Below are 26,796 nucleotides of genomic sequence, written 5' to 3'. Positions count from 1 at the left end.
TGTGTTTACTGAAAATGAACTTCAAAATGTAAACACGTCCGCCTCTCTTTACTTAACCTGTAGTTGATAATTATTTACTGTAACTTTCTTCTTTAAAAAAAAAATATGAGTGCAGAAGGTTGCCAGTTCTGATAACAGTTGAAGAAGTCTAGATAGTGCTGGTAAGCAAGTGCAGTGTGGCTTCTTATTGTCACATACATGTTGCCACCAATGTTGCTTGTATATCCACAGTACAGTACAGTGTTTAATTTCAATATCTGTCCAGCTGCAAGCATTTTAAATATTTATAAGAGCAAGGTGTGTAATATAAAGTCATGTAACTAATTTACCAGTTATTGTGGAACTTTAACAGTGCTTATGGCTGGCAGCTATCATCTGGTTATAAAGTAAATCCAGTCATGCTTTATTTAAGGGAAATTATGGGGATACGAATTGCCAGTTAAAGATGAAAAAAGGTCAGCTGAAATGTCAATAATCAAGTCAAATAATGTTGGACGTTTTGGAAGTACTATTTCTCTTGATAAACTCTTCGCTGGATAAGCAGATCCCACTTTTTATTATTTAAAGTGAAAGGCTATGGGATAGTACATTTAGGATACCGTGTGTGTGTGTGTGTGTGTGTGTGTGTGTGTGTGTGTGTGTGTGTGTGTGTGTGGAGGGTTTGGTAACTGAGCCTGTGAGAGTGGATCTTCGCTGCGTAGTGGTTTGAAACCTCTTGGACTCTTGTGACCTTAACCCCTGGCCAGAGTGGGAAATGACCAACAGTAACCCGACCTTCTCAAATGTCACTAGTGTAGGGCACCGTACACGTCTCATTAATGTGTGTAAGTTTAATTCAATTTAAAAACATAAAAACCTTCAGTTTTCTTTATAGAACTTCTTATAATTGGTATGAATCCAGACTTTGGGTGTGTTGCAACTTGTAAAGTTGTTTTGTAGTGTTGCGTAGATGAAATCCATCATATATATTTATACGAATCCATAATAGTTGTGAATTCAGTAGATTGTTTAGTTGCGTATTCTTTAAAATGCTTTCACCCTAATCGTAAATAATTTACTACCTACAGTACAACCCTCAGTGATCAGGTTAAACCAATGACACATTTTATTACTAGTATAATTAATCTGGGACATGAGTTGTTGCTGCATTTTTAGAGCACACTTGTGTTTTTCACTGTCAATTTTATGTTCCCACTGTTTCTGACGACATGTACATTACTGTACCAGTTGGTTGCCAGTGATTTCAAAAGCAAAGCAGTAAAGCACCCTCCAATCTGCAGTCATTAGCTTCTGTGCTGCCCCAGGTCTTGCCAGTAATGGGCCTTGTTGCTCATGATCCACATCACGTGAGCTCTTATGTCTAATGTGTGGGTGAGGGATTCTTTCAATGCTGCTGAAATGAATATCATTTGAACAATTTATGTCATATATTAGTGAAGGGAATGAATAAGAGGTCTGTGAAGGTACAGATAGAGCCATCATAACCGTCTGTCTCTCGTATACGGTGAACTGTTGCTCTAACCTCAGAGACCCCAAATGTTCTGCCTTTGCCATTATGCAAACACACACAGAGAGGTTTGATAATACATCTATTAGATTCCACCCTGTATCATTTAATCAAGGATGGGATGATGTACTGTAGTAATGGCTGATTTGTCACAATGACTACCACTGTTTATTAAACATTTTAGCCTTGTTACATGTTGTGTGCCCCGCATGTCTCTGTAAATGTGCATTAGTATGTGTCAACGTCTTTGTACAAGTTGTCAGTGGAGAGGGAGAAATGAGAGGTGGTGACGGTGTGAGGAATGGGCAGCTGCAGCATCTTTTGCTGCACTCCTCATCCCACTTCAATCTCAGCTTCTCCTTCCAGGAGAAATGTGGAGTGTGTGGGCGAGTCGGATCTGCAATTAATGCTGGTTGTCAGAAAGAGAATGCTGGCGTTTACACGATGCCTCTGAATCACTGAGCGAAAGTCTTTCTCCTCCACTCTCCTCCTCCCAGGACATTTTTCCAAGGAGGACAAAACACCAGAAAGCTGAAAGCCAGGGATATATTGACTGAAAAATAAGCGATAGAGGCTGCACATTCTTGGTCCAATAAAGAGGATAGTGTTTCTTTGATTGTTTGGTAAGCCAAGATGTTCTTTTATACTGCAAATTTAGCTACAACATTACAGTAATTATGGATAATACATTGCATTACAGTTTTAAATTGTTGTGAATTGTAATACTGAATCTATTTTTTATATTTTTATTTTATGTAATCTTATTTTGTAACATTGAAGTGGCATCTGAAACATATTGGTTTCGTGTCTGTACATTTAGAAAAAGAACTTTAAGTGCAGTTGGGATTCGTGGCATATAGTTAGACAGTAAACGCTGAATACAGTTTTTGTTTGGTTTGGTTGGTAAAAAAAGTTTGCGGAAAAAATTTACCAAGTGGATTGAAGTGTAATAACTGTAGTAGTTGTCTTTGTCTAAGTGTAGTAATTGTCTTTCTCTTCTTCATACTTGCAATACTTTCTATAATCTTTTTAATATAATGAGAAACAAAGATCACTGGCATGATAGCACTCAGTATCACTCAGTAAGCATTCAGCCTTCCCGTTGATTAACAAAAGCATCTTGGTAACATGATTCATTGTTTATTGGAGCTCCATCATCAATATGGAGATTCCAGCATCCTCCTGTGAGACCTGGAGGTTGGATGCAGAATCTTGAGCCTGGCAGATAATGTTTCAGACCGCAGTTAACTGTAGACTATGGAAAGAGAAAATACATACCTCTTTTTTGTAAACAAATAACTGACCTATTAATATGGATCTATTTATTTCTCTGTATATCATTTTTAATAGTTTGACTTATTTCTGTTGTTGGTCAGTCAACCAACAATCATGCCTGAACTATACATTTAAATCTGAAAAAATCTAAATAGTTGAAGATTAGATTTCAAATTGAAAATTGTTGTGTTCTTTTGAATTTCCTTTTTTTTCTTTCTGAGTTTGGCTAATGCTAATTAGGTCAATCTGGTGCCTGAAGTGTGGGCGTCACAGTGTGCCTTTGGTAAGCAGTGGTAGCTCACTGCAAGGAGGCCCTGGGTACAAGTCTGGGCCCCTTTTTTCTGTGTGTGTATTTGCATATTCGATAGCTCATTAATGTGCTGTGATCATTATCCATTGAACCGGACGTGAGTGTCCAGAACTGGCACTGGGTGTCAGGTAACGTAAAACTGGTAGATATTAATTACTGTTTTACATCCAGTGGTTGATTTAAAGTTACAGCATTTAAAAAAAAAAAAAAACACTAGTGTACCCTTAAATACACTGAAATGTATTTTTTTATTTATCACTGAATTGACTGATATAGCTGATACAGAGGTTATTTTTTTTCAAATGCTTCTTAAAACTTCATATAGGTCTGTAATTAAATGACATCTGTGAACGTCACCTGCAGTGAGAAAATCTGTTAAGAATCTCCAGTGTTGTTAAGGCACTCTAAGAGCCTGATTTAAGCTCAGAGGGTGAATGTATTGCTCACTGAGGCACTGTTTGTATAGCAGGACAGCCAGCAGTGACCTTTCAACTGTCCTGCCCTTGACTGAGACCTCTGGTGGTAAGCCACCCCGTTTGGCTCACTCAGCACATGTGCTGCTGAGCAGGGCAGAGCAGCTTAATGCTGCACCGTCTTTTCCTGTCTTCCAAACGAGGCCTGACTGGAGGTCTTCTCACCTCGTCAACCTGGACCACACAGTAGAATCAGCAGGAAGATCCTCGAGCAGAGCCGCACTCTAAATCTGCTGTTAATCTGCTTTCGCCCACTATGATCCTAGTCTGTTTCTCAGTCAACATCCATACTTGTTACGGACTGTAACTCAAACAAACAAACCAAGCTGTCATGCTATACCTATAACTATAGAATCCTAAAATAAAATCATAGTTACTTTTTATCATCAATCTTAATCCCTCAGTTGCTGCTTATTGTGTTAAGTTTTGATACATTATCTTTTGTAATCTGCAGAAAGAATAGCACATGCACACTGTGGTTTGGGAGGGCAGACTGTGGAAGCATGCGGTGGAGCAAAGGTGATGACTTTGTGAAGTCAAGTCATTTAGCGCCTTTCTAAGATGCCACCTCCTTCTTTGGGTTTCTGGCGTGCAAAATAACCACAGAATCACACTGTGCATCATCTCAAAAGTGAGTGGGCTACCTTTAGAGGACAGACAACCAAAATGTGTGTGTTCTGTGGTTTGGTTAGTCATTGTTTTTTAGCTTATTTTCTAATTGTTGTTTACAACAACACGTATTTGCCTGCATGGAGACGTAAGAGCTGGTGACTATACTGCTACACAATACTGTGGTGATATTATTCAGTTGAATCATCTATAAAGAAAAAAAAGGAAGTTAAGAAAGACATCTCTTTGCTGAGTTGCATTTTAACTGAATTTTAATGAGACTTAGAAAAAAAACACAAATCAAAGGAATATATTATAATCTAATTTACTAGATCAAAAGATCTCCCATGATTGCTAATATACCCAACTGTATTGAATTCCTGATGCTCTACTGTAGATCTTAAAAAGCATCTCTCACTGGAGATTTAACTTCTCTGGCTTTGTATAGAGTCGATTAAGTAGGAGCGTTGTGAACAGACAAAGAATTGAATTGTGTGCAAAGTAAACTTTCTTCAAAGTCTGATGAGCTCTGTGTGATGAGGCTGTTTACTGCATTGTTATTGAGTGCTAAAATAGAATAGATGATTTGAAACATCTGTTACAGCCTTTATCACCATTTAATCTAGCCTCCAATTATGTTACCCAAGATGGTAGTAAGAACAGTCCATGAAAAAGTGTTTATCAGTGGTAGGTGTAGTAAAAACAGCTGTGAGACCTGGGTGTCACAGTTCCTACAGCGAGCCCATTGACTTATTCCAGTGGCTGCTGGAAGGAAGAGCTGGATCCCCTGCAGCTGGGCTGGCCTCATGGCCCCCTGAGCTGCAGGAAGGGGGCTTGGCTTGCGATATCCTTGTTTTTCTGTCTGTCTGAGAAGCCCTGTGAACAAGGACAGCTGGGGGGGATGTGATTCCTCCCATTATTCTGCAGCACACATCGGCCATATGAACAGGGAAGGGAAGTGACCCGGTCCCCCTCTGCTCTGGAAGCTGCTCCAGTCCACCCCAGGGCTCTGACTTGCAGTTCAAAGTTGTCTTTCTTGCTGCTGTTAGGGCTGTGCTCCAGCAATGTGAGAGCGCAACATCCAATGCATGCTCTTTTATAGTTAGACCACAAGTTTACAAACTGTTGTACATTAGGCGGAGATACAGTATGTTGAATGTGCAGATTTAGGATGGAAAGAATATATTTTTGAACTTGTTCACTTTAGGGGAAGTTTAAGCCTGGTCAAGTGTTATTTTAACAAGCCATGATATTATCTCTAAGCTCACAGCTTCAAAATCTTAACACTCTGGCTCTGGCCATTTTGAAACTTTAATCCAGTTAAAACTATTATTTGAATCAAGGGCATTCATGAAGTGTTGTCATTGTAGCTCCAGTCACTAGATACCAGCTCTCTGTAGTGTGACTGTGATTGTGAGTGAGGTGTTGAGTCTGCCTGCTGTTTGTGTGTCTGCCCGTCTGTCCTCTCCCTTTCTCCCAGTCCACTTTCCATCTGTGTGCTATGGGCTGCAAATCTAGGTGAAAATGGTGTAGTGTTTCCAGCAGTTAGCTGTCGCCAGCCTGTATTCATGTCAGACTGTGTTCTTGATTTTGTTTCCCTCCTTCCCTCAACCTCTGTCACTGGTCCAACTGCCAGGGGTGTTCAGAGCATATATGGGGGTTTTGGGGGGAGGGTGATGGGATGGGGCATTCATCATCAACCGTTGGCCCTGGGACTCAGGACCAGAGGCTATCAGCAAACAGTTTGACTGAAAAAGATTCCTGGAGAGGCAAGCAGCAGGGCCTGTGGGGGTCTCTCTCTCTCTTTCTCCTTCTCTCTGTCTGTCTCCCTCTCTCTGTATCACAGTGTTTGCACACAGTGTTCATGTGACAGCGAGCACACATCATCTGATTTGGGAAAAACTGTGGACTGTAGCTGTAGAAATACCCCTTTGATTATTTGCTCAGTGAAAGCCGTTCAATGATGTCAATAGATTTTCGATTTGAGAGACGAGAGAGAAAAAATGAATTCCCCATCTTTTGGGTTGAAGTTGAAGTCAGTTTAACAACTAGTATCAGTGATTAAAATATTACAGTAAGCCTAGTCTGTCCCTGTGTAAGTGGAGGGCTTTCCTTGTTGCTCCTGTTTACTGTTAAAACACTTAATTTACAAACCTGATTCAGAAGGTGCACTTGTTATGCAAAACGAAAACCGTCTGTCACTGTGATGTTACAGAAACCTAATTACACCTAACTTTATACAAATCCCATCCAGTCTGCATGTGTCATTCAGTATTTTCAGAAATGAGCAGTTATTTTATTTATATATAATGAAATGTGTGAATAACAGGCATCTGTGGGATCATTACTAATTCTAAAACATAAAATTGTAAGAAAGAAAAAAAAACAATGCTACTTCAGCTAGCCCCTTTCACTGTTGTTATGAGTCATGGCCATCCTCACTGCTCAGATTGCATAAACCTTTATGTAATGGAACACTGTGGGAAAGAGGCATCGAGTGGAAGATAAAAATGGGAAGAGAAAATCAAATATTTATTCTGAGCTTTTTTCCCCCATTAAAATCAGACATTCTCTTAAGGCAGTCAGACAGTAACTGTAATCCTAAACAATATGGACTACATATATGTGTACCCAAAATCTGTTGTCTTTCCACAGAACTTACTGTTTATTTAGTAAAATCTTCCTGCTGATCATCAAACACTAGGGAAGTACTGAATATCTGGAATCTTGGTGTCTAATCTGGATCCTCAGTGTTTCCAAAGATGCGTTGAGATCGGGTAAAAGCACTGCTGCTGAGACACATTATGCATGACGTCCCTAATATCCTTACACTGTGGATTCCCCCTGGAGGAAGATCTCAGTTCATCTTTGCTGTTTACCATTTCTGAGTTGCGGTCTGCGCAACATCAAAAGGCTGCCATGGCACTTAACACAGCTCGCAGGGTTCCTGGGAGGGTGGGGGACTGTTGCTCCCTATGGTGTTGGCATTATTATTGTTCCCTGATGAGAAGTCCATCTGATGATAGACAACCATGCAAATGGACACATGCCATTGTACCATACCAGACCTCAACACAGCACTGTAAACGCTATGCAAATTCATAAACCATTGTGTGTCTAAGTGTTGCTCTTTCAGTTCACAGCAAATGATCTGACAAACCAATAAAACAAAATGAATTGGTGAAAACTGAGAATAAAGGTCACTTGGATATATCACGTATCTTTTTCAGCAAGAGCAAAGTATGACACAAGTGTTCAACCATACACACTGCTGAATCCTGATGTTGTGCCGTGTCAAGACATCGACTTGTTAACTGACATACTGTCATAAAGAATGTTGGTGATGGGGGGCTTTTGCTCAGAGACATAGTTTGTTAAACCAATGGCATTAATATGAAGTGAGTAGTTAGCCATTAGTCTGTCAATTGCATTTTACGGATATAGCATGTCATACTGTAGATTAGCTGATGAGATATTATTTCTAAGGGTCAGGTGGTTAACCTAATCGAGAAGTTTCTTGAGTCACAGTGATGCTTCACTCCTCTGAGAAATATTCAGTGACCAGTCGAGCCGGCTTTGATTGTTTGTTAAATGCACCACTTCGCCTTATTTGTCCTGCAGATTGACTATTGCACATGTGCACATTGCAGTGTTAATGTTGAAATGATATATTGTTTAGCCCTAATTGGAGCTATTTGCTTGTTTATTCTAAAACATTTAAACCTAAATACTTCAAACTAGGGATGCTCGATATTGACTTTTCTGCCGATATCCGATAGTCCGATATTGTCCAACTCTTAATTTCCGATACCGATACCACCCGATACCGATATATGCAGGCTTTTTACACCAAAACTGTTTTTTTATTGTGATACCTGTGCAAAATAAGAGAACAACTTCAACTTAAGTTATGGAAAAAAGTGCCAATATGGCTGCCATATTTATTATACTGCTTTGCAGTCTTTGCAAATTGCAAATTTACTATCCGTAGGCCACACTTAGAAATAGTTCCAAACCTCAGACATAAGCCTCGTTTCTGGTTTGTGTGTTTGTGTACATGTCAGTGGATGCTATGAACTTTTTAAGCCACGGTTAGCCATGGTTAGCGACCCACGAGTCTAGCGTATTGTTTTTGTTATACGTCGTCAAGCGTGCACTGGTAAATGTCCCGTTATTTTTATAATTTTAAATTTCAAATTAAAGTCTGTCCTTGTTTGACCTTGATGATGACCTAGTAACCTACAACCTCCTACAATTTATAAATATTATTTCAAATATGAAACACAAAAGTCTAACCATTTCCTGTGCTGAGCCACCCAATTTGAGACTGTTCTTGATGCATTCTTGGTTTTCGTGGTTACTCTCCCCCATTTTAAAAACATTACCAGGTCCTCATTGATCATATCAGAGTTTATATTTATTTATTTTATAATTTAATTGCACAGCTTGGCTTAATTAATTTATAGCAAATTATGTTGAAGAGCCCTAGGCTATGAGACCCCACGTTGAGAACCACTGCAAACAGGTTGAAACTCTGTTGGACACTAGCTCCAATGTATTACCATTACATTTGCGTCAAACAGCTAAGCAAGCATTTTCTGACATATGAATGTCGATCTTTGAAAAACCCACAAGGTCATTCTGAATGTTTTTCTGCAGCTCCCATCTGGATGTTTTTTTGTCTGCTGCTGCTACGATTCTTTTAGTTTTTCAAATTTCAACTGTATTTTGTGATCCAGGTAGCTCTTTTTGTGAAACACAAGAAAAACACGAATACAATATTTTGTATGAAAGCATAAATTATTTGAAAGAAATTATCTCAATACACTTTAACCCTTAGAAAATAAAATCGTTAAAATAATTTTCATCCAGCTTTTGAGGATGCTCTTGTGTAATGACTTGCTGGGTTTTTAAACGATGATTGGGTATATTTATGTTCCATACAATCTGATGCTTAGCTCTGTTACTCGAATGTAACTGTAAAATAAGAGAGGCACCAAGCGGGGTTATTAGGACATTATGGAAACTGTACTACATGTCTATGATTTGTCAGTCGTCAAGTGCATTCATTTTTAATGAGACATAATTCATCACCCTACTCTTGCATCAAGGAAGTTACCATCATTTTCTTTGTTCATAAAAGTTTCACTAAAATATGCATCAAGGGATTTACCTTGAGAGGTAGTAGCTTTTCTACATGAAATGGATATAACTGTTAGGAGAGGGTCATCTCTTTATCCTTGAGAAACTGAGAATCCATTCATTGGCTGGGCTTGAAAACCTGACTGACGCAAATGGATCATTGGGAATAGAAGTGTCCCAGCAGTAATTATGTTACAACGCCGCTGCCGCACACTACCACAGAGGTGGGATGGGATGAGCGTGGGGTGCTTCTTTTAGTCTTGTTTTCCTTACATCTTTCCACATAGTTAACACAGTCATACTGTCTTCTCTCTCCCACTCTGTCTGACTCTGCATCCCTTTCTCTCTCGCTCTTGTTATCTTTCTGCCTCTCTTTCATACACACACCTGCTATCAAACCCAAACATACGTGAAGTGTAGTGGAAAGTTTCTGACTAACATTTATTCTACTCTGGTGAGCGAATGTCTCGTACCTCTGTGGAATGACTCTTAAAGGAAAAAGTTGGTGGCTGATCATGTCACCTATTTGTCACTGTTGTCTTTGTGGCCTCTAGATTCCTGCTGTCTGTGCCTTGAAGCTAAAGCAAAAAATGTCTGTTTCATTTTTTTCCTGCTATCCAGGGCTCTGTGGCACTAAGTCAGTTAAAAAAGAGACATGAAATTAATGTAATGTCAATGGCGTTTTCTCATGAAACCCCAAGGCACTTAGTCAAAGTCACCTTGCATAGTCCTCTCATCCCCTGACAGTACTGTGAGAGTGAGATGGAGGATGTCTGTCTGGTAATGCTGTCAGCATATGATGTCCTTTGGTTATTGGTTGTTATATCCACTCATCGTCATTCAGATTTTGTAGATTGGATACATGTCCACTATTTATCTGAAGAGCGACTGAATAATGTGGCCTACAGTGAAACATTTTCTCAGTGAGGACAGGTTCTTCCTGTGGGGTTTTCTTTCCTTTTGATGTCATTTTGGAGGTGATAAGTAGCTTTCTGTCTCTTGGTCCCTGTCTTACAGCACCATCCCCCAGCCCAAGCAAGGTGCTAGCAGCATGGAGGATTGTTTGAACTTGCATTGATCCAATGTGGGATTACAGCTGGGTCATTGGAGAGTTGGACTGAGCTACCAGTCATCGAGGCAGATTAACCACTCGCTGTCTGCTTGGCTGCCATTTCAGTGCAGGCTCTCACTGTTGGCTTTGTCACTGTCCTTACTGTGCAGGTCACTGTCTCCATTTGAACAATACATTTTTATATCTTAGTTGATTGTGTTAGGTTCAGACTGATTCAATATGTGGAGAAAACATTGCTTAATGAAATAAGACAAGAATGATGTTTGATGACCTGCTTACGTAGCTTTAAACCTGCAAACAATCTACTAAAAAGTCTTAAATTTACAGTCTGACTATTTCAAGATTGTAGCCTACAGGGGTTTCTTTTGTGTGAACTATATGTATTTGATTTTCCTTCAACACCTTCAAGGTATTCATATCATAATCATTTTACCCCCTTCATTAAATGTTATTTAATTCATTCTTCAGTACAAGAAATGTCACCCCAAGCAATGCTTTACAGAGGAAGGGGAAGTGTTGCAGAAAGTCCATGTTTTGCAGACTGCTCCACCTCTCTCTACATTTCTCAAAGCCTCCTTTTTTCACTTTTTTGTTCGCATGCCCTTGCAATAGCTCTTATTAATTATATCTCATTAGTTGCCTTGGAAACTGAGGTGAGGGAATGGATAACAGGAGTTTAAAGAAAGAAAGAAAGAAAGAAAGAAAGAAAGAAAGAAAGAAAGAAAGAAAGAAAGACAGGAAGAAAGAAAGAAAGAAAGCTGAAAAAAGCATTGGAGAAAGTGGTTGTTGAAGGATCAGCCATGTGTCAGATTAGCATCAGGAGACATTAACACTAGTGATGCTGCTGGGGCCACAATCCTGCCTTTCACTGCTGGAGAGGGAGATAAGCACGCTCTCACAAAAGGGAAGAGGGAGAGAGCGTGAGAGGGCTGGTTTACCTCCACTCCCCTCTGGCCAACAGCCCCATTTACAGGTACAGCACCTCCTGATGAAAGCAATAACAAAGAGTTGGATGTTCATTTCCTACTGCGCTGGTGTCAAGGCTCCACTGAAACAAATGGGTAAAACTGTGGATTTAGGCTGCTTCACTTTGTGTCTTCAGTCTGCCAGAAACTAATCATAACCACGCCAGAGCGTTGACACTTGGAGTGTGATACACTTAAGAACGTTGTCAGGGATTATTTCACAGAATCCTCATATCAATGCACATCAGATTACTGTATGGGGCTTTTGCAAGAAATGTAGCTCTGTTATAATCATGTTGTTTCAGTGTACATTAACTTGTGTTGTGAGAGCTGTGATTCATTCTTACGTAACCAGTGGAGTGTTTGAATAACAAGGAAGGGTCCCTGCCTACTAATTGTAAAGTGAGTGTCTGAAAGCAGCGTGTGCATGTCGTCCAGCCAGTGTAATGATCCTTCCAGTAAACATAATAAGCACACAAAGTGAGGCCACAAGAGATGAACCTCTGTTGTTGTTTAGTCTCGGACTTACAGCCAGGACGGTAATAAGGGAAAGGATCAGAAGGGAAGGGTGTCCCCAAGGTGGTCCCTCCCTTTTTTCGTCCTCTCCATCTCTCCAGCTCCCATTGACTCTCCCACAGAGGGCACGCAAAAGTGTCCTGAATAACAGGAAGTGGAGAGGCAGGAAGTTGAGTCTTGTCTGCCCACGGCCTGTGGTAGGATACTGAAGCTAACACTGCCTTGCACAGGAAGTGCAACTGTCACGGCTATGCTCAAGACTTTGGCTGCTGTCCATCACCTTCAAAGAAGTGGAGGCATGCTTGCTGCACACAGCGGGTGCTTCTTTAACGCAAGTCAGATAGGATTTTCAAATAACCTTTAATATATTAGATTTCATTTAGTTGCTTCGAGTGTAGAATGAGTATAGTTGAGATTATAGTTGTGTAGATTTATTTGATTCAGTTTATTACACCACTAACTTACAGAATAACACTGGCCTCATTTTTTGTTCATTAGGTAAACCCTGTAAGATAAATCTAATGTTATTTTATGTTACCTTTTTATATAGGACAACAGTTGAGGGAGTAATGCCTCAACTTTGTGTGGAGTGAACACTGGCTTATGAGTAGAGGAGGGGAGGAGGATGTGCTGGATTCAGTAATTACACTGGGAATTGAGCATGTTTTATTGATTGTGAAAGGGCCAGGCCTGTCACCAGGCCTCCCAGTGTCTCAATGGTCTGTCTTAAGGGAGGAGGAGGCAGACTGGCCCTCCTGTCACTTTACAAGTCTCACAGCAGATCAGCATGTCCGTTGTCAAAAACTACTGTAACTGTATGCTTATCTTCTTGTATAGATACAGTTGGTGCTGGGTGGTATACCGACTGGTGTACCGCTTTTATTTTACTGTATGGTTTAAATTTTTCATACCACCACGCCAATGCATAGCTGAAACAATTTCTGTAACTCTTTCAATGAGCAGCCAAATAGGCCTGCAGAATCGCTGCAAAGAGCGCTACAGTCTGGTGGACCCCTTTCAACTGGGCAACCTTCTTACTAACGCTTATAACTTCATAACACAACAATTAATAATAACCCACAACTAACTCCCTTTAACAAGACAAAACACAATGGCACAAAACAATTTGTGACACATACACAATCTGTGACACTAATAATTGTCCGCTAGCTGGGTAGTTCTGATATTGAGATTAAGATTAAGACTCGGATGGATGAGACCTTGTGATAATGGCGGTTATCAAGGCAACCTTCGCCAGCCTCCTACTGCTTTAGAAATAAACATGATTTGTGACCCTTAACAAAAGTAAACACAGGAATTAGCTTCCAATTTCTTTGTGGAGGTGAAACAATCTGCAGGACGACTGTCGATAAATAAATCCATGTGTGGTAGTTACACATCTGGGATGGTTCTCATCTGTGGGCAGTTAGATTTTCTGAGTCTGATAGCAACAGGTCCAACTACAGAAAAAGTTTTCCTCTTCAATCTTCAGGAGTGAAGTCACTGCAGGAACACCAGCAGTTTCCTCTATGTGTAGTCAGGCTCAGATAAATATGCTTCACCATACAAAGTGACTGGGGACAGTCTGTATTCCTGACAGAAGAATAAGCCAACCATGCCTAAAAGCAAAACAAAACAAAACAAACAAACAACCAAACAAAAAAACATGGTACACTGTGAAACCACCAGAATATGAAAATATACCATGATACAAATGTTTGGTCATATTACCTAGCACCAGATACAGTATATGCCAAAACTGCATGTTTAACTGTAGAAAGCACAGTAAGGCATGGAGTCATCATGTTAGACATGTCATATTGACTTTCTTTCAAGCTGATGTGGTTGTTCCCATGGCGACATATTTTCTGCACATTGATTTATGCGTTACAAATGTTTGGTAAGCATCTTTCAGAAGTGCTGGACTGGTTTATATTGAAGTGGTCCAGGTGTATCATATCAAGGTCTTTTTAAAGAGAATGAGATGATATGCTGTTGTACAACATTCCACAAACAAGGTTTAATGACCCAAACTATTATTTTACCTGTCATCATTTGCAGGATGATATATATGTCACTTACTGAGGTTGAACTTTTGCAGCAGGGTTCCTGTTTATATAGAGTGCACAAGTAGCAGTGTTGGTCTGCTCTTGCTTCTAGGCTCATTTTGTGCCCATTACTTTTGTCTTTGTATGTTACTTTTTTCTCTGTCTCTCACACACATGCATGCATGCACGCACGCACGCACGCACGCACGCACACACACACACACACACACACACACACACACACACACACACACACACACACACACAAAGAGCACATGATTTAGGCAATAACAGTCCTGTTCTAACACTCAGGAGAAGCCAGTGTCACCTCATAAACATGTACTCTGCTACAGTACAGACATTGTTCTCGTTTGTAATCTGACCATCTTCTGTCATGTCTATCTGGGTAGTGGTGCCAGCTTAAAGTTTCCCACTTAGTTCTAGAGAATAAAATTGTGTTATTCCATGTACAGCAAAGTGTGTTGTGATATGATCAAAGCCACAGTATTTGATTAAGTGGACCCTGAAAATAAGGTTTTGTCAGCAAGATGTTACAGTATAGCTTTTGACTAACTTTTGATGAATGTGGGCACTATGTTGACATCATGGCACACCTGTAGTCTGAAGGCCCTCTCAGCTTGTCATTTCATATCTGTGTAAGACAAATGTCATGACACAATCTATTATGCCTCTAGACTTGAACTGTCGTGCTGTGACAGCTCCTCTGTATAAAAACAGGAAAGGATGTGCGCATGCATGCGTATGTGTGAGAGTGTCTCAATTCTTTCTGATCTACAGTTTTACTGGACTTTGATAAAATGAGCAAGGCTACAGTGTTTTAGAGGAGCAGACAGTTATTGTAGGTAAGGCAGACTGTTTACACTCGTGGGGCTGCAACTAACAATTATTTTCATTTTTGAATAATCTGCTGATTATTTTCTCAACTAACAATTAATTATTTGGTCTATAAAATACCAGAAAATAGTGATTTTTTTTTGTCTAGGAGTCCAATGTGACATCTTCAGATGTCTTGGTTTGTCTGATCAATAGTCCAAAATCCACAAAAAAGTTTCAAATCATCACATTTTAGAGGCTGCAGCAATTCTTTTTCGCATTCTTGCTTAAATTCTGACTAAAATGATCATTTGATTATCAAAATAGTTGTAAATTAATTTTCTGTGGATGCAGCGCTATGTTTATGTCACAATGATAAACATGCACACATTCATGTAAGCACACTTTCCAAGAACAGAATTTGTTGTGGTTACTCCAACTCAGACCAGCTCTCAACACCAAATGCAGTAAACTAGCATGTAGATAAATAAAGCTATGATATGACCACAAACACATATGTAATAGCTTCACCAAAACAGATCACATACTATATAAAAAACTGAGAAATGACTATCTCATTATACAAATCAAATATAACATAGTGGCCTGCTGTCTTTAGCGACAAGCTTTGATCTAATGTGTAAAACAGAAACTCTGTTTTTAAATTTTGTTTTGAAATCTGAGGGAGGTAATCTTTTTTACCTGAAATGTACAAAACAAGATCACTGGAGAAATTTAAAATTTCTGTTATATAAAGCCATACTCTTTATACGTTTCTGAATAACATGGGATCATTCAAAAATAATCCCGTATGACCCACTAGAATGTGGTATGATGAATGTGTGGTGGTAGGGCTGGACGATATGACAAAAAAATATGATCACAATAATTTTGATAATTATCTTTATGACACAAGTGTAAGTGGGTAACTAGCTTTTCGTTGCCGCATTGTTTATTAGCTCCGAGCTTAGCATAGCTTAGCAGTTAGCTTTTGCAGTCAATGCAGCCTTGTTAAAAGGATAGTGTATGATGCCTGTTAGTTACAGACAGGATGTCTCTTCTAGAGAAGTGTCTCTGTGAGTTAGAGCAACCTTTTTTTGATCAGCTTTTCAGTGATCAGCTTGCTCTGGCATTGTTGAGCAGAGGAGAGGCAGACTTTGTATTTACAAACACCAACTGACAAATTCTGCATTGTATACCTTTAAAGAAAAACACTGACTTTTAACAGTGAATTCACTTAATAAGTTGATATAGCTATACCAATAAACTATAGGTCGAAAGATAAGTAATTATCCCTTTTTCTAAATGACACAAATACTACTGTCAGGGTGGAGGAGCTGAACTTCACTCAACTCCCTCTAATTCAAACACTGCTCTGTCAGTTTGTGTGTTAAATGGTGAATGAACAAGAACTTCGTCATTCTCTCTGGCCTGTTGTGATGTGGTTTGGGGAAATTCTTTGCGGGGGTTCAGGCGGTTACTTTCCTGGCCCCGACAGCCATGCGTGGGTAGTTAGTGAGGTGATCTCAGTCAAGTTTGCCTACAGTGGAGCCCCATTTCAGACAGCCAGACACCATAATGCCAGTCCATCTGTAACCCATAATGATTGTGTGCCACTGGAACTGGTCATTTTCGTTTTCACTGTCAATTCGGCCCCTGGCTTCCTCACCTCACAACTGCTGACTGCATCTAATGGCCTGAGTTGTTAACCTTTCTACATTTGTACTCATAGGGGAAATGTAGTTGTTTAGACACTTTCTATTTGCTGGGTGTAAGTGATGGATGTGCCTCCGGGGAGGGGGCTATATCTCTTCTTGCAGAGAAGCAGAGACAGGACAGCGTTAGATGTTCCCCTGGGAACAGTGTGGTCTGAACCACTGGCCAGGTTACAAGCTCATGTGGGAATATAACCCCCATCCTTCTAAGCCCTCACCACCTCCCACCCGGCTTCTCCTCCTGCTCAGGAGATTTCAACTACTGTCAACCACAGACTGGGTGCTCTCTTAATCATCTTAAGAGCAAAGCTGGTGGGTCAGCTCAGGAAGGGCAAGAAAATGTTGCTGCTCTGTCAGTGCAAGAAGAGGACTGTAGATAAACTTTCTCTATTAAGGTGGACGTAGATTTATAAGGCTCACAGCATAGGGATTAGGTGAATCTAGTTTCATTATTCAAAATATTAGCTGCAAACACAGCCTTTTATTATTATTTTGTTATGCTCTTTTTGCTATTGTCTGAAGTAATGCATTAATTATGTATAGTTCTAATATGATAGCTGCTGCTCTGTAAGTGTGAAGCTGTTGTTCAAAAGCAACAGTAGTGAAGATAAGGGAACAACATGTGGGTCTCATACTCTGAATGTGTTTTGAGAACAGAACACAGAGCTCTGGTGCTTTGAAGTGCCTAAGGAGACATTGTTGAGTGTCAAGTTAACTTTCTCTTTTCTCCCGCTCTGTCTCTGTCTTTCTCTTTTTGTCCTCTTGCAGATCGTGCTGTGGTCTGCTGAAGAGCGGAGAGTGGATTGAGAAGAGTAAAAGAGTGTATACTAGAAAAGAGAGACTGTTGCACAATGTGCTAGGAGAGCGGCGGGAGACAGTGTGTTGTTTTTCTGATATTGTCGAAGTGTCAGAGAGACGGGAAAGGACGCAGCAATGGGGCGGAAGAAGATACAGATCACCAGGATCATGGATGAGAGGAACAGACAGGTGAGTGCAAAAATTTGATTTTGTACGCCAACAAGAAAAAATTACTTTTTTAACAGGTGTTGAGTAGTCCTATCAGTGTATAAAATGTCTTATTTCACAAGATCTTATTGTGTCTTTCTTTTGTGTCTGTTTGAAAAAAGTCTGCTCTGTACCTGTCTGAAGGTTATAGTCTCCCTCCATTTCACTTCCTGTCTTGGACCAGAGTTCAGCAGCTGTCATGGTGTGCCTGGATCTAAACAGACATACCTCCCTCCCCAATGTCCCAGCCAGCTGAACAGGGACCATGACATTTCTTTGTCAGTGCAGTTGTATTTACAGACATGATTCCCCTGCCACCCTGCAATTTCAGCCAGAGAAGTTGATGAGGCAGCAGGAGCGCTGGGCTGCAGTGGGGGCCTCATGGCGTGGGAGTGAACCGAGGGTAGCGTGGAGCATAGCAGGACGGCTGTGGCCTCCCCACACTGTTGGGCTTGTCCACTGGCCTGGCAGTATGGCTGGGCCCCTTCGCTGTATCCCTATGTGTTTGCAGCTGTTTGGTAGTAATTAGGAGCAGCCACTGCACCACAGAACCCTCTCATTTGCAGGGTGGGTCAGCAGGACACACAGCACCCTTCTCTGCCTTGGCTACACTGGTCTCGTCTAGCCACAGAGAAGCAGAGAACTGGAATTCACTCTGTCTGCTCACATTAAATATAAACTCCTAAACAGCAAAACACTGTACAAAACAGCCTGGGTCTGTTTGAAACAAGAATAACAGGCTTGGATATCTATAGCATGGAGGCTGGGTCCATTTATTTTTTAGCTATACTCCATTTGATTTAAGAACTAAGTTGAGGAACGGTGAGTTCAGTTTTTGACAAATTATACTAATTAATGAAGATGAAGTTTCGCTTGGGAAAAATAGAACGCATTTTGTTAATGCCCCCTTAAAATATCATTTGCATTCCTTCACAGGTGGAACAACTTTTTGCTGTGAACACAAAAATGTAATGGAGGTAGAGCTTTCTCTCCTGAGGGATATAACGTGATAGCTCACCGCACCAGCCAATCGGTACTCCGACCGTGTTTGTGTCTGTTACTGTGAGGCTAGCAGTTCAGCCAAGTGCGAAACAAAAATCCACACTGTGGGCCAATTATCAGTGTAACACCTGGCTCTGGGTGGGATCCAAACAGGAGGGCAGGCGAGGAATAACTCCTGGCTCATTTCTAGTATCTACACTGTATGCAATGACCTGTGACAGCAGTGAAAAAATGGAAATAGAAGAAATTACATGGAAACAGGTTGTCAAATGATCGCTAGGTGAGCAAGTTAACCCCTCAGATGGTCCATTCTTTTTAGTTCGTATATGAAAAGAATGACATTTTTCCCTATTGTTGTGCAAAAAAGTGGGGCTGCAGAGAGATGTTGCCTACTATTAAAGTGTCGCCCAAAGTCTAGTGTTTGCATCAGATTTTAAATTTCTCACAGTGTAATTTGTGAGAAAGTTTATCAGCAGAGCACACGCACTTCAGCATGCATATAGTAGGTTTTAGCTGGCTCAGCAGAGACTCTGCTACGACAATAGGCTGCTGTGCTAAAATAAAGCTATGCTGTAAAGTGATGTATGCCTGTGTGTGTTTCTCTTTTTTTCATGGGCCATGAAGCACACAGTGCCATCTCCCTGGGGCATGCTCGTAACCAGGGGGGAATAGCCATTAGCATATGGTCCCCATTGTCGGGAGACAATTTGAATCTTTATCTATGTTGCTCTGCTGCTAGTTATCCATACTCATAGCATTAAAATGAAAGAATTCAATAAGTGGGCTAATTAGATAGTATTGCTGTACATGATGTTTTATGAAGACAGTGGGGACTCCTTGCATTATCACTGCAAGTGCTTTGGGAGGGCTGTTCACCTTTCAGGATTTATGACACATTGTGGCACAGGCTGAGAAGGTCTGTTATTGCTGTCAGGAACTGTGGGAGCAGAGTTGCGACAGGCTGTGAGTTCAGTTAATATTTTTTATTTTCCTTCAAGCCATTACCAATAGTTAGATGTGTTAATAATCACAACACAATCTACAATTCAAATAAAGAAGTATATTGTACAAAAATAACAATTAAGATAAAAATTATGGGTTTATACAGTGCCTTGTGTGCACACAAAAGTATGCATCTCTGCTGCAAGGTGTACAGAATGAAACGAGAATGCAGCAGAGGTCCTTTCATGCATACTGTAAGATGGTAAAAAGCCAGTTCCTGTGCCATGCCCTGCATAAGTGATGGTCCTACAACACAGCAGCAGAGTCATCAGCCAGACTTCACATGCTGATTGCAAATGAATGCTAGATAATAACCAGACAACAGCACCTCTCTAGATGATTATATGATGATTTATAGTATTCACAGCAATTATTACCTTTTGAGACAGATGCACATATCACACACAGACTCAAACACATTTACATTTTTCATAATCTCTATGTCCTTCTTACTTACAATATGCAAAGTACAATGTCTTACCAGTGGATCTCTGAAATATGGCCTTCAAAAAGAAGAGTATGAGGCATCGACTCATGAACTACAAAAAATAATAACAGCACAGCCAGTGGCCCCCTTTGAGCATTTTCAGGGTCTTTTGCCGACTTCTCAGAGTCAAGCTCATTTGCTGTTATGATTTGTGTGGATAACAGGAGATATGAAGGTGGTAGACATTTGTCTTCTAAGTTAATGCAGGGAAGAATCTGGTGTAACCTAGTGAGCAGTGTATAGTGACGTCCTCTGGATGCCGTTAAGCAGGCTCACTGGGGGTAATTGCCCAAGTCATTAAAAGTTTGATGATTTTGCTGCTGGGTGGAGGGTTGCCTGCCCTTGCTGGTGTTCATTTTAGATTTTGCTCTGGCACGTCAGATGCCTGTAGGCACAGAGCAGCTCTCTGTCTCTCTCTTTCTATTCAGAACATACCTCCCCTTTTTCAGCCTTCACCTGTTCCTGAAGTTCTGAGCGGCCATCTTTATATTTTGATAGGTAAAAAGCTTGTTGATAAGCTTGTTGATAGACAATGGCTGGAACAGAAAAACTCTGTTAAATGTATATGTTCAAGATAATTATGTAGTTTCCATAAAACTACGACGAAGCAACAAAACATGAAGTCGGAGAAGGTGATGGTGATTGTATTTGTTGCAGTTGGGTATCGTAAAGAGGTTATGTCTTGTGATGTTTCATTGAATTGCTGGTGCTTTTAGATGATGGAAAATTATTTATTATTTTACGGATGAAGTGCACTGTCTCTTGTGACAATTTCAGTTATCAATAAGTTGAACAATGTTTGTATTTAAGCTGAATCATTCTTGTTATTGATTAGAACTGTTTCTAGGAACCTACTTATGTTTTGTTAACTACCATGTCATCCTCTTTACTAAACAGGATCAGTCTCGGCTACTGTAGGTTTCAAGGTCAATCCCACCCAGTGGACGAGGCCTTTGTGCCCTCACTTGTCTACATGGGGATCCTGGGGCTGTCCTCTCTCCCAGGGAGAGCTGATCCAGCCAGACAGTCGCAGTGGCCCTGGCCTGTCTCCCAGGCTCCGCACACGCCGGTGCTGCATAGCCAGGGCAGCAGCCACAGGGCCCGGGTCACTCTGCCAGCTGGTGCCAGACCTCTCTGTCTCTCAAGCCCATTCTCATGTCTGCCATGGGGGCTGTCAGAGGTGACATGAGATTCTAATAAGGCCGCTAGCTCCTCACCCCTCTGAAGGTGTTAGTGACTCAGGCATCTCCTGCCATGCCTCAGTCACAGCTGCACTCGCAGTCCCAGATGTCTTATTTGTCATCTTGGCACCTCTGCCTGAGGACAGACATTGATAGACCTTTTGATTGACACATCAACTCTGTGTGGTTGTGTGTGTTGGGTTTATTATAGCATATGTTATTATATACAATATAATTTTCAATGGCAGGGTGTGTCTAGAGGAGGATGAAGACAATAAAACACAAATTGAATATAGCAGTAAAAGCATGGGTGACAGGCACAAAGGCTCTTGCTATAGATTTTAAATGCATTTTCTCAGGACGAACTGCAATTTTGCATATAGATAGATGACCCAACGCTGTCGAGTGTAGATAAATAACATGATTTTCTCTGCTGTTGTACAACATATTGATTTAGACTGATATGATGGGTATGTCTCTTTACAGAAACACCTTGCATAGTGCAGCTTATAATAAAATTCAGATTGTAAACACATAAAACTCACACTCAAAGTGTAAAAAAAAATGCTTATTAAAAATGAATTTCTAAGCTCAATTAAAGCACAGTAAAAACAGGTTATGGTGGTGGAGCACTTGGGAAATAGTTGGGAATGCAGAAGGTGAGAGTTGTGAGCAGAATTAACAGCTCATCTTGACATTGTGAGAGCATCTTAAAAGGTCAGGGTTTTCAGCCTGGCACAGTCCAAATGAAATGCTAGTACAGTCACAGATCTGTCTGGTATTGTGTGAGTTGTTATAATGACCTTATCAAAGGCAGAGAAAGTTGGTATCGCTGCAATTTATTGGAAGTTTAAATGTGGCTTCCCTATCTTTCATTGGATGTCTCTGAACAGCTGTAAGATACACTGGTACAGTATGTAGTACAGCAAAGCTTTACAGTACAGCGGAGGCTAATCCTGTCATTCAATTACATAAATTAGTCAGGGTGCTACGCTACATGTGTACCACATCTTACTATAGGATCGACCACATCGACTGTCTGACTTGTGGGTGTCTTTGACTTGGTGAACCATAGGAAAGCTCTGCCAGTGAACCTCCTACTTGACCTCAAGGATGTCTGTGGTTTTCCACTGTTTCACCAGTCACCCCAGAAAAGATGGGGGTGGATGTAGGTTATATATGAATGTATTGGTCCTTTTTGCTCTGTGCTATTTTGTGTCGTGGTTATCAAATGAAGCTGCACTTCTTAGAAATCATAACAATAGGAACAAAATAGGGTACAAAATACCCCACTTCTTTCTCTATTAAAGGAAAATGTGTAACTACAGATGAATAATGTGGTTGTCACCTTTAATGGTAATATGAGCAGCAGCGAGCTTTTGTAGAGGTTCTGTGTCTGTGGCTGGGGCTGGGGCAAGGACCAAGTCTTGATGCTGCTGCTGAGGTTGAAATGAAGCGGTGCCTGGGTCAGCAGCCCTGCACTCAGCACTCTGCCACGCATCCAGGTGGAACAAAGTCCTCGCTCAGCGTCTCATCCTGGGCTTCCTGCTGAAAGGTGACATCTCCCTGGCTTAACAGCCACATTCATCTGCTAAAGAGCATACAATTTGTTAATCATTTTCACCACATGACAGGCCCTACATTCTGGTTGATTAAGCAAACAAACAAATCTGCAAGCAGGCAAATGAGCGAGAGGGCGGCTGTGGTGTTTAGTCAGAGGAGACTAGTATCAGCTGGTTAGAACTGCAGGTGCTCTAACTTGGTACAAACAGTCCAGAGATTGGTCATAGCATATCCTCTTGTCTGCCTCCATGTTGCTACTCACCTCGGGCAAATCATCAGAATGACATGAAAACCACACAGTGCTTTTTCTGTTCAGCCACACTTGCTCAAAGGCTTTATGTGACTTCGATTTGCAAGAAAACATGTTGTTTGATTCAGCTTCTTCTGTATTTAAACCTTGTCATTTCAAGATATGTCATTTTAGACTTTGGTTTGTCATATGAGCTTGAGTAACATCGATGCATTGAATAGAAAATGACACGAGGACAGGTTCCTCCATTTCTACAGCAAGAATAATGGTCCTGTATAATTACCTGTAGTGTGGAAGATTTGAAATTCATTTATCACAGTTGGAGTGACCCCACTGCCTGAGTGGTTACACAGACACTATGCAACACATAGGATTATACTGCATTATACCAGTTAAAATGAGGGTATAGCCGCAAGCTGTGACCAATTAAAGTTGAACAAAGCCAGCTCATCTGCTCAACTCCTCTCTTAGTAGGTCAGTGAAACTGATGGAGAATACAGACACATGCACTCCTCCGCGCTCTGAGCACAGCTTTTACTAGCACATTCACAAGGCATGTAGTATGATACACATTAACAGAAAAGACACATGCACTGAGGACAAGCATACATTTGAAGCCAAATTTTAAACTGTTTTCCAAAAAGAAAATTAGAAAACCAAAGGAAAAATCATCTTCCCTCTTTGTGCATGATGTTTTTAGTTTAAGAAATGAGTGTAGCATAATGTAAAGAGACGGTGTAACAGTATGACATGTGTGTATGGGTCTGAAGCGACCACAGAGACAGAGCTGCAGAGATACAGGACATAAAGTCACTTTGCAGAGAGGGTTGCATTACCATTGGAGTGATGTATGACCTGAAGTCCCATCTGAGAGCTCATGTTACAAGGCTTATGCTGCACTACAGAGATAGCTTTCCGTATATGGAGTCAGGGGCTACAGTAATGTATGGACCCCTATTGTTGCCAAAGCTCTGACTCAGCTCGCTGACTCGTGCCTCTAACCCTGACCTCTGGCCTGATAACTAGATGTTTCAGACGTGCACTATGTTATTGCAGTGCTTTGTAAAGGAGGAGTGATCTTGTTATCTGTCACCTTGGTTACACTAACATTGTTGGAACACAATGAGACTGTTCGTACAGTATTCTCCTGGTTTAACCTGCACTTTACACACTCAGATAAGTTTGAGTAGCACAGATTTTAAACCTGAGCAGAAATCTTTATCCATACATTTTATATAAACATTTGACAAAAAATGTACATTTTCTGCATGAGCATCTCTATAATATAATTGAGCTCATAGGACTCGGTTTTACAATCCCGTAATATAATCCACAATCATTCATTGAATCAGGGTAACGGAAAATGGTTCAGATGGGCACTCTCTTTCCTTGGTGTTTTAATGAAAGGCCCATGCAGCACCAGAACCTGAAGAGGATCAGTTGAAACTGGTTTCTCCTGTCAGTGAGTCTGTCCTGTTTATGTAGACTGTAAATCATAACCAGCAGCAACAGAACTTCAGGAGGATCAGTTGAGCCCAGGTTTCTTCTGTCAATGATTCAGTCTTGTTTATGTGGACTGTAAATCATAACCAGCAGCAATAGAACCTCAGGAGGATCAGTCGAGACCAGGTTTCGTCTGTCATTGATTCAGTCCTGTTTATATGGACTGGAAATCATAACCAGTGGCAACAGAACTTCAGAAGGATCAGTTGAGTCCTGTTTATGCGGACTGTAAATCATAACCATCAGTGGGGGTAGATATAGAAGCTTCACTTAGGTCATCAGGTGGGCATCTTCCTTCAGAGGATGGTGACACCTGACGTCCCAGCCCCCCTGATGGCTGATGGACATCTTGCCACCCAGTTCTTGTTGGGTTTTTTTCAGCTAGAGCCAGTTGCTGCTTCACTTGGCAGCCTCTGCCAGTGACTTGATAGCCTGTTATAGGGCCTGTCTTTGGACTCCAACCCATTTCAGCAGTCTGCTGGCTGACATGGCCAGAGAACCACTACAGCTGACCTCCACAGGGAGCACCTTCATTTGCTAGAGTGGGGTACTTGGTTTTTTTGTGTTTGTGTACTTGTGTACCAGCTGCATCCTCCCATGGCACCATTGCGTTCACAATGAACAGGGCCTGTTTATGAGGCTGACCGCCAGATCAGATCCGGCCTGAGATCAGCCTTCATCTTCCAGTCCCCGGCTGTATCCAGTAAGCTTGATGCTTTTTTGCAGTTGACCTCTTTAGTGCATTTCCTTCTGCTTCAAAGGCCATGGTGTCTGAGAAGCCAGGAATTGGGGAAGAGAGGGCATTCTTGTTAGTCCTCCTTTATTCCACTAGTGCCAGTTGCTGAAGAAACTGGATGTGCCTCCAGGTGTTGTGTCCTTGGATGAGGCTGGTCTTGCAGCAAATAAGTACTGTATGTGCTGGTGTTTGGCAAATGAGACATGATGGGTCTATCCCAAGTGACTGGTTCAAGTTCTTAGCACTGGGAAGAACATCATAGATGGCTCTGATGATGTGGCTAAGTCTGCCTCCTTCCGTTTCCCAGAGATCCTTCTGGCAAAGTTCCTGTGTACAAGGTTTTCTGATCTTGTCCATTGGCCCCGTTTTGCTCGGGAGACAATATTTCCATGCTTGAGAAGGGATTTCGTCTGCTGCACTACCTTGGATGCGTTCCACTTTCTGCCTGCTGCCACTCTGGAAGCTGCCACCCATATTGTGGCATCTTGAGTTTCTGTCAGGGTCATGTCCAGCCTTACCTTGGAGAATTTGTTGAGCTAGTGATGGCCCCGTTCCCCAACAAGCCGATATTGCTCAGGCATCATAGGAGTCCAAGCCATTTCTTGATGTATGTACTGACAGTTCTTTCCAGCTTCTTGACTTTGGTCATGGGAACGTCATACATTGTCAGAAGCCACATTTTAACTTTACCTGAAGTAAGGCCTTGTCTACATTAGCAAGGCTTTGATGATTTCTTCTTTTAACTGCTTGCTCTGGTATGAGTCCTTAACGCTTGTATTTTATCATCATCCTAAGCTTTTGACTGGTTTCTCTGATAATATAACAATAATGTAATCCATACAGTAATATAAATTATATCACTAACAGGAACCTTTCTGTTGCATAATAAGTGTTTTTCCTTTTAGAACTTCTGCCAACAGTACTTTTGTACCTAAGCTCCAGCTTTAATGCAATACATTTACTTAGAATTAAGTATTTTTATACTGTGGCAATGCTATGTTTACTTGAGTAAAAGAGGATTAATATGTTTTCTACCACTGACAATTGCACGGTAAGCATCGAGTTAGAGAAATAAATTACTACTTTCCATCATAAATAAGAAGGCTAAATCAACAGTTACTCTTCCACAAATTGTGTCTATTGTACACATTTCTGTTTTGTTCACTTTCATTTGATTTACTTTTTAATCATGAAAATAGTTTTTTCTCTAATGAATAGCTTTGTTTCTCTCTGTTCCTCAGGTTACCTTCACAAAGAGGAAGTTTGGTCTGATGAAAAAGGCCTATGAGCTGAGCGTACTATGTGACTGCGAGATTGCCCTCATCATTTTCAACAGCTCTAACAAATTGTTCCAGTACGCCAGTACAGACATGGACAAAGTGTTGCTGAAATATACAGAGTACAACGAGCCCCATGAGAGCAGAACCAACTCTGACATTGTAGAGGTGAGTGACCGTTGCTTTCTTATTTTGTGAGGGGAAACGTTCACATCATACCATTTCCCTCACTGTGATCAATTACTTTCTCTTCTTTGTAATTTATTACAAAAAACTGTCATTCAAATATATGAAATTTAGGCTAAATGAATTATTTTAATGCTG

At 40.9% G+C, this 26,796-nt stretch overlaps 1 protein-coding gene across 6 annotated transcripts in view; it reads left to right on the top strand.

Moving 5' to 3' along the window:
* The window catches only part of mef2aa (myocyte enhancer factor 2aa), a 60,301-nt gene that overhangs the window by 717 nt on the left and 32,788 nt on the right, over positions 1-26,796 (top strand). For 5 of the 6 annotated variants that reach the window (XM_053318811.1, XM_053318808.1, XM_053318812.1 and 2 more), the window contains exons 2-4: positions 2,005-2,130; positions 17,235-17,453; positions 26,437-26,640. In XM_053318811.1, the coding sequence (XP_053174786.1) occupies positions 17,400-17,453; positions 26,437-26,640 (258 nt within the window). In that variant the 5' untranslated portion in view covers positions 2,005-2,130; positions 17,235-17,399. The remainder of the gene's footprint in view (positions 1-2,004; positions 2,131-17,234; positions 17,454-26,436; positions 26,641-26,796) is intronic. The other variant, XM_053318809.1, reaches the window with a different exon arrangement.

This window comes from Scomber japonicus, chromosome 5, assembly GCF_027409825.1.
Source record: "Scomber japonicus isolate fScoJap1 chromosome 5, fScoJap1.pri, whole genome shotgun sequence".
NCBI classification, from domain to species: Eukaryota; Metazoa; Chordata; class Actinopteri; order Scombriformes; family Scombridae; genus Scomber; species Scomber japonicus.
Note: the sequence above shows the minus strand (reverse complement) of the source record. Positions and strands in the feature narration are given on the sequence as shown.